Below are 12,079 nucleotides of genomic sequence, written 5' to 3'. Positions count from 1 at the left end.
CCATCTTCTTACACCTTCTAGTAAAACTGAACAATTAGGTTTGATTTAGCCTGTTTGAGTGTTCCACTCAGGGTTGCCAGATCCAGGCTAATCATTTCCTGGACATTTTTAAGCCACGACTGCTAAGTAGAAATGATAAAAGAAAAATCTTAGTTTGACCTTTGCTATCCTAACTATGTAAAAATCTAGTATTTCTTCATTCCGGGGTTTGGAAAGTAAAATTCCGGGACAGTCCCGGAAATCTGGCAACCGTAGTCCCTCTGCTGGACTGAGGCCTCCCCCCTTCCCTTCCGAATCCCCCTACCAGCGGCAAGATCCGACCAGTCCTTTGAAAGTCATCCCGCCATCTCCCTTTAGGTCTTCCACATCTGCAATGACCGTACAATTATATATATTAATTATTTTTCAGACTAACCGACCCACCACGTAAGTTAGACCAAGCATCTTCGTCGAAGTTCGCGCTACCAAATATATCAGTGAAGTCTAAATCTAAGCTGAAACTCAAGAAAAATGAACAAGAGAAGCTTATTGAAGCGCTCTCCGTCCCCGTACATAGTGATAAGGCTATGAAGTAAGTAATCTATACTAATATTATAAAGCTGAAGAGTTTGTTTGTTTGTTTGAACGCGCTAATCTCAGGAACTACTAGTCCGATTTGAAAAATTCTTTCAGTGTTAGATAGCCTATTTATCGAGGAAGGCTTTAGATATATCATCACGCTACGACCATTAGGAGCAGAGTAGCAATAAAAAATGTTACAAAAAAGGGGAAAATTTTGACCCATTTTCTCTTATGTGACGCAAGTGAAGTTGCGCGGGTTAGCTAGTACAGTATACTAGCGGAGTGGTTAAAGTGCATACTCGTGTATTGCGAGGTCGTGGGTTCGTTTCCCACACGGAACAATGATTTGTGCTATTCACATATAGTTGTTTCGTGTATGGTAGTACTTTGTGTGTGTGTAAAAGACCCCATGATACAAGAGCAATTCTTAGTGTGGAGTATGTCTTACGTTTTAACTGAATAAAGAAACGTTAATTTTTTTTATTGTGAGTCTGCCGACCGTCCTATTAACAATTCGTGTGTATATTTCAGAATGATGATGAGTATGGGATGGAAGGGTGGCGCTTTGGGGTCTCGCGGCACTGGCCTCATTGAACCTATCATGCCGGACCTTAATAATGTAAGTGAATTATAAAACACTTAATAATCTAAAAGCACTAACCCCCGGTTTCTGAGTACATTTAGCGGTAGTTCAACTATTCAATAGCTTTTTTTATATAAGTTTAAGCGCTATTGATTAGATAAACTACCGCTAAATGTACATCACAAACCGGGGTTTAGTGTTTCTTTTTAACTGACTTGTCAGCAATTATTGATTTTTAACTTCCTACCGAATTGACGATAAATTCTAATGACCAATATTTGCTTGCATAATATTGCCTCCTTGACGCGGTAGTTAAGGTCGCCACGCCACTATCATTGAATCGTCGGGAGGTCGGGGTTCCGATTCCCACACGGAACAATTATTACTGCGATCCACAAATAGTTGCTTCGGTGTTGTACTTTGTGTCCTTTGTTTGTATATTTGTAAAAGTCCAACGACACAAGAACAATTCTTAATGCGGGAGTTGTCTTTTTGAAATAACTGAATCTACCAATATTTAAAAAAAAATCAAAAATCAAAGAAATCAAAAATGTTTATTTCGTTATCTCGTATAACTTTTACAATACAGCCCTTCTCCCATTACGATACGCCCGCGCGACTCTAGTCTCGGAGACTAGTCGCCACGAAGTATCTCACATACATTTGTATGGAGACTACCAGTATCGTAATGTGAGAGTCTCCATACAAATGTATGTGAGATACTTCGTGGCGACTAGTCTCCGAGACTAGAGTCGCGCGGGCGTATCGTAATGGGAGAAGGGCTTAAATCTTACATAGAGACCTCCTTTTAAGTAAAAAGTATACCTGTGCAAAATAAAATATTTGACAATATACTATCCTGTTTACTGTAGGCTAAGGGCGTAGGCCTAGGCCACTCATCAGAGTCAGCCAAGTCGTCCCCACAGCGGCGCGGCAAGTCGTCACTCCGCGCCACGCCCGTCGCCACGGTCGTCAGCGGTGACGTCAGCTCGACTGAACCGACGTTTGATACCACACTTAAACTAGATAGTGTCTGTAATCAGACTGAAGGAAGTTTTCCACAGAGGTATGTTATTTAGATATAACTTAGTTGATATGTTTAATGCTTTATATTTTTATTTATTCTCATAGTCTGGTGGGATGGATAACCGACACGACCAATGAGAGGTCAGGCGCAGGATCAACCTCTAAACTCCGGGCAATCTCTGAGAAATTCAAATCTTAGAATAGACTTTTTAACCCGACCCAGGATTCGAACCCGAGACCTTGCGCAGCAGTCGCATACACTATCGACTGCGCCATCTAGGCAGTATAATATGGTAATTGGGTTCCGGTTGTCAATTTCGAAGATCTTTGACAGTCGTTAACAGTAGTCAGAAGCTTGAAAGTCTGACAACCAGTCTTACCAAAGAGCATCGTGTTATATCACAGGTAACTGGGTTGTGGAGGTCAGATAGGCAGTCGCTCCATGTAAAATACTAGTATTCAGCTGCATCCGGTGAAACTGGAAGCCGACTCCAACATAGCTTGGAACAAAGGCTAAGCTATTATATAACTTATAAACTATACCTTATATCTATTTAATATATACCATTAGCGGACCCGACAGACGTTATCCTGTCTAATAAATTAAAAATCAATTAAAAAAACATTGTCCAGCGGACAAAATTGTGAATCTAAACCATTCTCAGATCCCCTTGAACACACACAAAAAATTTCATCAAAATCGGTCCAGTCGTTTAAGAGAAGTTCAGTGACATACACACTTACAGAAGAATTATATATATAAAAATAAGTAAATATCCTTCAGTTCCAGGGTCCGTATGAAGCAAGGTGGTGGGTCGTCATTCCGGCGCGAGTTCTTGACGCAGGTGGCGTGGTTCGTCAGCCAAGACCTCGGCACGATGGAGCTCAGCTACGACCGACCGCTCAGCAAGCAAGAGAACAGGTTCTCTCAACATATGGTCAGAGGATTCTCGCAGAGGTTTGTCAAAACATTAATATATTTTGCTTTAAAAAACAAGACATTTCCCGCACTAAGAATTGCTCCTGTGTCGTGAGGTCTTTAACAAACATACAAATAACGAATACAAAGTACAAGCAGACCAGTGTATATTTGTGAATATTCTTTCGTGTGGGAATCGAACCCAATCGAAAATTGGCAGCGGCGTAATCACCTTAACCATTGCGCCACAGAAGCAGCATTGATAGCCGATTGGTCTAAGTTGGCATACAAGTGGTCGGCGGATCGTACCCGAGGCAACACACCAATGACTTTTCCAAGTTATGTGTGTATTAGAAATAATGATCACTTGTTACAACGGTGAAGGAATACATCGTGATGCAACCTTGCATGCCTGAGAGTTCTTTAGAACAGTTCTTGAAGGTTTGCAAAGTCTTTAACAAGCACTTGGCCAGTGTAGTGGACTCAAGGCTTAACCCCTCTTTCATTACGGGAGGAGACCCTTGCCCAGCAGTGGGACATTAATGATTTTATTTTACAATTAATTAATTAATTACAGATTCCGTTTGACGCTCTCCGATCAGAAAGAACAGGCACTCATTGATCAAATAGCAGGTGAATTTGCTAAAGACCCACAACTGAGACTAACTGCATCTCTTGCTAAAACGTAAGTTTTGAAAATAAACAGTAGCATTAGTAGTAGAGGGGGATCCTTGTACCTTCTACCCATCTATGGAATAATTCGCGAAGGTTTGCTTAACCCACTGATCGTTAGCCGACATGTGAGCGCAACTGACTATGAGCACCTATGGGAGAGTGGTATGGTAATGGGTCATGAGAAGCGGATACTTTCATTGGGGGTGGAGCAATGGCGATTTTGTTTTTTTCGTTAATTATATTAGGTCGGGGAAAAGGTCTTTTCCCATTATAGTATGTATGAACTCGTAATAAAATCTCTTTGGCTTCAAGAATCACAAATGAGTTCACGGTTCATTAGGTTTCTTTCAGTGAGCTCGTAAGGTACCCAAATATCGAGCTTTTTGTGTAGAGAAAAGATTTTATTACAAGTTCATACATACTATAATGTGAAAAGACTTTCCCCGACTACATATTATTTAATATGAATCATATTACAATTCCTATTACAGAAGCATAACTCTCGGCAAATTCAGAACGGATATGCAGCCAGGACGTAGAGACATGGTAGACCCACCGGTCCTGACTGAAGACTTAACAAACGACCTACAAAACTACCTTCAAACCTTCGCACCGTTCACACAGACCGCTAAGGGCTATGAGAAGAAGAAATTCAAAGTGGACGTATTGTTGAAAATATATCATTTTATAAAAAGTAAAAATATTGTGAGGTTCATGGATTTTGGTCGAGTGCTTCTGGATTGGGAGGTTGATTATATTACTAAATGCTTCAATAGCAGTAACAGGTAATAATATATATAATATATTATAATCTATACTAATATTATAAAGCTGAAGAGTTTGTTTGTTTGTTTGTTTGTTTGAACGCGCTAATCTCAGGAACTACTGGTCCGATTTGAAAAATTCTTTCAGTGTTAGATAGACCATTTATCCAGGAAGGTTATAGGCTATATATCATCACGGTACAACCAATAGGAGCAGAGTAGCAACAAAAAATGTTACAAAAACGGGGAAAATTTTGACCCATTCTCTTATGTGACGCAATCGAAGTTGCGCGGGTCAGCTAGTTCTTCTATAAGTGTGTATGTCACTGAACTTCTCTTAAACGACTGGACCGATTTTGATCAAATTTTTTGTGTGTGTTCAAGGGGATCTGAGAATGGTTTAGAATCACAAAAAAAAATTCTCGCGTCATATTTATCGTTGCCATACTCCTCCGAAACAGCTTGACCGATTCTCATGAAATTTTGTGAGCATATTGAGTAGGTCTGAGAATCGGCCAACATCTATTTTTCATACCCCTAAGTGACAACATATATTTTTTACTTTACATGGCAAAACAACGTTTGCCGGGTCAGCTAGGATATATATATTATACTAGCTGACCCGCGCAACTTCGCTTGCGTCATAATTTCCCCTGTTTTTGTAACATTTTTCACTGGTACTCTGCTCCTATTGGTCGTAGCGTGATGATATATAGCCTATAGCCTTCCTCGATAAATGGGCTATCTAACACTGAAATAATTTTTCAAATCGGACCAGTAGTTCCCGAGATTAGCGCGTTCAAACAAACAAAAAAAACTCTTCAGCTTTATAATATTAGTATAGATTAGTATAGATTTTTAGGTTTTTAAATAATAGACATAGTGTTAGCTCTGATTAGTTACACGAACACATCGCTCAGTAGATTTTTCTGGTAGATCTCACGAGAGGACGTAGAATTTTCCTGACGGACCTCGTGATGAAGACGTCATTTGGTAGAATTTTCCTGACGGACCTCGTGATGAAGACGTCATTTGGTAGAATTTTCCTGATGGACCTCGTGATGAAGACGTCATTTGGTAGAATTTTCCTGCTGGATCGTGTGATGAAGACGTCATTTGGTAGAATTTTCCTGATGGACCTCGTGATGAAGACGTCATTTGGTAGAATTTTCCTGACGGACCTCGTGATGAAGACGTCATTTGGTAGAATTTTCCTGATGGACCTCGTGATGAAGACGTCATTTGGTAGAATTTTCCTGCTGGATCGTGTGATGAAGACGTCATTTGGTAGAATTTTCCTGATGGACCTCGTGATGAAGACGTCATTTGGTAGAATTTTCCTGCTGGATCGTGTGATGAAGACGTCATTTGGTAGAATTTTCCTGATGGACCTCGTGATGAAGACGTCATTTGGTAGAATTTTCCTGATGGACCTCGTGATGAAGACGTCATTTGGTAGAATTTTCCTGATGGATCGTGTGATGAAGACGTCATTTGGTAGAATTTTCCTGATGGACCTCGTGATGAAGACGTCATTTGGTAGAATTTTCCTGATGGACCTCGTGATGAAGACGTCTTTTGGTAGAATTTTCCTGATGGACCTCGTGATGAAGACGTCATTTGGTAGAATTTTCCTGATGGACCTCGTGATGAAGACGTCATTTGGTAGAATTTTCCTGCTGGACCTCGTGATGAAGACGTCATTTGGTAGAATTTTCCTGCTGGATCTCGTGATGAAGACGTCATTTGGTAGAATTTTTCTGATGAATACGTCACGTGGTAGAATTTTCCTGGTAGATTTCTATCATTTACACGAAACACCTAACTGATTTTGATGAAATTTTAGCGTGGAAATAGTTTAAGAACCAAGTAGTTTCAATACTTTTTCCTATCAACCCCGAATCGCCTGTGACATGGTATAATACAACATACACGAGGGGAGCCGCGCTGTTTAGCTAACTTACTGATAAATATATATTGTTACAGGATGGCTAAATTTGGTGCGGCCCCAGTGGAAATACCACTAACTATGGAAATAAGGAAGATTATGTTAGATTTCAATATATACGCGAAATATGAACCGGATTTGACGTAAGTATACTTGATTTATAAATAATAACCCTCTTATTGATAGCCGAGTGGTATAAGTTGACACCTCCCACGCAAGTGGTCGCTGGTTCGAACCCGAGGCAACACACCAATGACTTTTCGAAGTTATGTGTGTAGTAGAAATAATTATCACATGCTCCAACGGTGAAGGAAAACATCGTGAGGGAACCTTGCATGCCTAAAATTTGTTAAAAACATTTATTGAGTGCTAAGTCCCCAACCCGCACTTGGCCAGCGTGGTGGACTCAAGGCCTAACCCCTCCCTCATTATGGGTGGAGACCCTTGCCTAGCAGTGGGACACTTATTTAAATGAATACACATACAGACATTTGATTCCAAACTAAGCAGAACTTGTACTATGGTAACCAAATAACTGAGAAACATACTTATATACTTCTAAATACATACTTATATAGATACATTAACAACCAGACTCAGACCAGAACAGATACTCGTGCTCATCACACAAATTTTAGTTCCGGATGGGATTCGAACATACGCGCGGCGCTACGGTTACTGCGGGTGGCTATTTTAACCACTGCGCCATACAGTTTTATTAATCAGTATTTTATTGTTTCAGTGCTATTACAGCAGTGAAAATATACCAAGTGCCATATATAAGAAGAAAATTGAGGTTCGACCCTAGATATGTTAAAGTAGAAGCTATGAAACTACACGAATATGTTACAAGGGAACTAAATAAATGTGACGATATTATACAAGTGGCTAAAAAGATTAATAAACTGACTCTAAGTGATGAAGACAGGCAGACCGTGGTGGAAAACTATGATGATAGAAGTGATGATGATGGGAAGGGGGGTAAGAGGGGAGGTGATAAAGACTTGGGAGGTGGTGATGTGATGGGAGGTTTTGGGAGTGAAGGAGGTGATAAAGATATGGGTAGTGCTGATGGAAATGGTGATAAAGATATGGGTAGTGGTGATGGGAAAGGTGATAAAGCGATGGACGGTGGTGATAAAAATGGTGATAAAGCGATGGACGGTGGTGATAAAAATGGTGATAAAGCGATGGACGGTGGTGATAAAAATGGTGATAAAGCGATGGACGGTGGTGATAGAAATGGTGATCAAAAGATAGATAGTATTGATGGAAAAGGTGATAAAACGAGGGATAGTGATGAAAAAGGTGATCAAGAAAAGGGAGGTGGTGATAATATGACTGAAAATGATATAGGTGATAAAGGAATGGGGAGTATTGATAATGCGATTAATATTGATTGGGGTGATGACAACGGTGATCAAGAAATGAGAAGTGGTGATAATATCACTGAAAGTTACAGGAATGATGAAATGATAAAGAGTATTGATAAGGCGATTAATTATGGAAGCAGTGATGGGAGCGGTGATCAAGATATGGGTAGTGGTGATACTGTGTCTTTAAGTGATGAGGATAATGGAAATTGTGATGAAGAGGTAGGAAATGGTGATAATCCGATTTATGATGAAGGCGGTCAAAATTGTGATAAAGAAATGAAGATTGGTGATAATGGGATTATAGGAGTAGGTGATAAACGGATGGATGTTGGTGATAACGTGATTAATGATGGTGGAAATTATGATAAAATCATAGGTAGTGATGATGTGATTAATAATCATGGGTTTAATAGAAAGGGTGATAAAGATTTGGGAAGTGGATATTGTGTGATTGTTGATGCGGGTGTTGAAAATTGTGATAAAGAGATGAAAAGTTTTGATAATGAAAATGATGGAGGTGCTGAAAAGGGTGATAAAGGGATCAATCGGAGTGATAACGCGATTAATAATGATAGCGCTGGTGATAAAGTAATCGAACATGATGTGATTAAAATTGATGATGAACCATATCAAAATGGTGATGACGAAAAAATGGGTGATGATGATAAAAGTAATACATCATCTGTAATATATGATGAAGTAGATTTTAACAAAACTCCTGAATATAATAAAAATTGGTACGATTTGATGGAAATTGAAGGAATAAATATACAAGGCGTTATAGTTTGTGGTAAAATTAAAGATGATTATAAGGAAAATGAAATTAATAAAACACAACACGGAAAAACTGCTAAATCTAAGAAGTAAGTTAACATAAATTTATTTTATTTCATAACCTATTTACTCTGTCAAGCCTTTCTTCCAACTATGTTGGAGTCGGCTTCCAGTCTCACCGGATGCAGCTGAATACCAGTGTTTTACATGGACTGCCTATCGGACCACCACAACACAGTTACCTGGGTTATAACACGATACCCTTCGGTAAGACTGGTTGTAACACTTTCAAGCCTCTGACTACTGTTAATGATTGTCAAAGATCCTTGAAAATTACAGCCGGGACCCACAATTTAACGTGCCTTCCGAAACACGGAGGAACTCCGTATGTATAAGATGGTCACCCATCTATAGATCAACCTCGGCAAGTGTAGCTTGACCTGAGAGATTGATACGTGCCGTTATTGTTACTTAGTCACCAGCTCCTCATATTCCCTCCTAACCTATTTTACTACATAGGGTCACCGTTCAGTATACGTTTTATGGGTTAAGCAACCTTTGAAACCCTTATTCCATTGATGGGTGACCGCATAGTGGTATTTAAACTAAGCGTCTCTGTAATTTGGATGGCACGTTCAAGTCGGTCCTGGTTGTTGTCAATTAAGATAACAGTCGTTAAGCCATGTCAAAGGCCTTTGGGCTTGAACAACTTTGACACTAAGTTGACCACTAACCATACGATAAATAAATTAATATACTAAAAAACTCTTATTTTTTTACAGGAAACTAAAGAAAATACAAAAGAAAACCAACAATATAAAACATTTGAAGCAGATAAATAAATGCAAGTCTTTTTTACCGGACGACATAAAAAACAATATGGACGCCTATATACGTAAATACGCGCCCCTATGCCGCACTCAGAAAGAGATCAGCGACGCCAAGTTTAAAGTAGACGTGCTACTCAAAATTTTGAGTTTTGTTCAAGACGACGCGATCTCAAAAGATATAAAGTTCGGACGAACTATCAATGAAGTTGAATTCAAATATATTAGTAATTGTTTTGCACATGGCAATGGGTAAGTATTATTGCTACAATCCTTTTATGCCTTTTCTGAGGTACATTTAGCGGTAGTTTATCTATTATCAATAGCGTTTAAACTCTTATAAAAAAACATTTTGAATAGGGTAACTAAGACTTAATGTGCCTCAGAGATCGTACAATAAACTTGACAGATTGAATAGATAAACTACCGCTAAATGTTAGTTAGTTTTAGTCATATCGTGATGCTATAGCCTATAACCGTTTTCCATAAATGGATTATACAACATACTTTTTTAATTGAACCAGTGTTTTCTAAAATAAGCGCGTTTAAAAATACTAACTCGAAGACGATAATGTATGTTTTTTTTGGGAAAACCGAAAAATTGCAAAAAATCTAGTGTACTGTACATATATCAAATCATGCCTCCTTCCCATAGGGGTAGGCAGAGACCAGAGAACGCCACTTAGTACGATATTACAAACTTCCCTTGACTCATTGACATCCATACATCTTGTCATACAGGACCGCCGGTTACGAGTACTACCTGACCTTTTTGCAAGACATCACCGATATGTACTGATAAAATAATAATATTTCAGGGTAGGGAAAGTAAATGGCTCATCAGCTGCAATACCACTGATTAAGGAAATTAGAAGGCAAATGGGAGACTTCTCTATATATCCCAAGCGAGGAATTGATATGTCGTAAGTACGTTTATTTTAATATATATACAGTGTGAGGTATCTGAAGTTGATGTAAATGACAGTCAGAGACGGACAGATGTTCAGGACAGAGCGAAGTGGAGGAGAACGATCACGCAGGCTGACCCCAATACCATATGGGATTCAAAGCATGGAAGAAAGAGAGAAACATAAATAAAATAAATTATAACAAATTAATGTCACGCAAGTGTCTTCTTCCGAAATCTTCCTAACTCTGACAAATTTATTGAATACAATACCACTAAAATGAGCATTTTTAAATACTTATGTGTGTGTGTGTGTGTGTGTGTGTGTGTGTGTTAAATGCATGGTAGTGTGTGCGTAATATTTTATTTATTGATTTAAAGTATTCGTAAGCATTATTATTGGTAAATATTAGTGTTCTACACTGCTCCTGCACGTAAACTATAAGTATGCCAAATTTCATACATTTCCCTCCGCGTAATTTTCGTAAAAAGGGGTCCTAAGTTTTTGCTTTATTTATTTAAATAGATTGATAAGTACTAATTGTTATTTCATTGTTTCAGCTACATAACAGCTGTCAAAGTATTCCCAGAGTCTTCTAAAAAGAAGAAGAAAAAGCTTCCAAAATCAAATCTAACTAACAAAATATTTAAAAATGGCGGAGTCATAGGAATCGATGATGAAAGAGATATATCACTTAAAAAAGGTGATGAAAGTAAAACTCCAAAAGAAATTGATTGGACGGACATTTGTGATGAAAACGTAGACATTGATGCAGTGTCTTTAAAAAATGGCGGCAAAATCGAAATAAAACCACGACGTTTTGACAAAAGCACTGAAGTGAATGACGGAATTATAGAAGATATATCTCTTTCTCATAATCTTCATAAAATTACCAAAGAGGTTGTAAATATGATCAATAATGATAAAAAAATCATCGAATACGACACTTTAATGGAAGGTCTTGATAAATATAAGAAAATAAATAAAGGTCCTATTCAAATGACTTGCATTAGAAATGCGAAAGTTACCCTCGATAAAAATGAAAATTATAAATTTGATGAAAATATTGAAATTATGGATACGAATACTAATTATTATCGTATTAAAATTCCACCTTTTGATATGAGTGTATCGGACACGTCTGATTTTGAAGAGACTTATGTGCCAATGACCGAAGGGCGTGAAAGAAAATTATGTGATAATGTTAATAATAAAACGTTAAACGTTGATAACTGCGTCAAAATTGCTTATTTGACTAAAAATAATTGTTCACATATACCTGAAATCATTCAATCTTTGATCTCATTTAGCTTAAAGCAATCAAAAGAATTACCTTTACTTAAATGTCACGGCATTAAAAATAGTGCCCTAGTCTACAGTTGCCATAACAAAAAATCATACGAATGGCTCGCAAAATTCAGTGTTGCCAACGACATAAATATGTCTACCAAAGATTTAGATATAATTACAGCGAAATTCAAATGCTATTTCGATTTTGATGATAAATATTTTTTTGATATGTTGGAAATTTATAATAAAGATGTTTGTACGAAATTTTGGAATGTTATAAAGAAATGCGTAGTGGATGATTTTGTTGTTTTGTACTTGAAAATGGATAAAAAATCATTTGATTATATTTTGAATTCTGATCGCTCGCTGTACGTCGGCGTCGATCAAGTTACCTTTAATATTATTGGGTAATAAATACTTCTTCAATT

At 37.9% G+C, this 12,079-nt stretch overlaps 1 protein-coding gene across 1 annotated transcript in view; it reads left to right on the top strand.

Moving 5' to 3' along the window:
• Positions 1-12,079, top strand: part of LOC142984437 (uncharacterized) — a 26,632-nt gene extending 14,553 nt beyond the window's left edge. Inside the window, exons 12-22 of the mRNA XM_076132025.1 lie at positions 410-571; positions 1,093-1,180; positions 2,017-2,210; positions 2,955-3,128; positions 3,667-3,774; positions 4,256-4,549; positions 6,515-6,619; positions 7,219-8,715; positions 9,409-9,705; positions 10,272-10,376; positions 10,922-12,079. Coding sequence (XP_075988140.1) covers positions 410-571; positions 1,093-1,180; positions 2,017-2,210; positions 2,955-3,128; positions 3,667-3,774; positions 4,256-4,549; positions 6,515-6,619; positions 7,219-8,715; positions 9,409-9,705; positions 10,272-10,376; positions 10,922-12,062 — 4,165 coding nt within the window. The 3' untranslated portion in view covers positions 12,063-12,079. The remainder of the gene's footprint in view (positions 1-409; positions 572-1,092; positions 1,181-2,016; positions 2,211-2,954; positions 3,129-3,666; positions 3,775-4,255; positions 4,550-6,514; positions 6,620-7,218; positions 8,716-9,408; positions 9,706-10,271; positions 10,377-10,921) is intronic.

Source organism: Anticarsia gemmatalis, chromosome 27 (genome assembly GCF_050436995.1).
Source record: "Anticarsia gemmatalis isolate Benzon Research Colony breed Stoneville strain chromosome 27, ilAntGemm2 primary, whole genome shotgun sequence".
NCBI classification, from domain to species: Eukaryota; Metazoa; Arthropoda; class Insecta; order Lepidoptera; family Erebidae; genus Anticarsia; species Anticarsia gemmatalis.
Note: the sequence above shows the minus strand (reverse complement) of the source record. Positions and strands in the feature narration are given on the sequence as shown.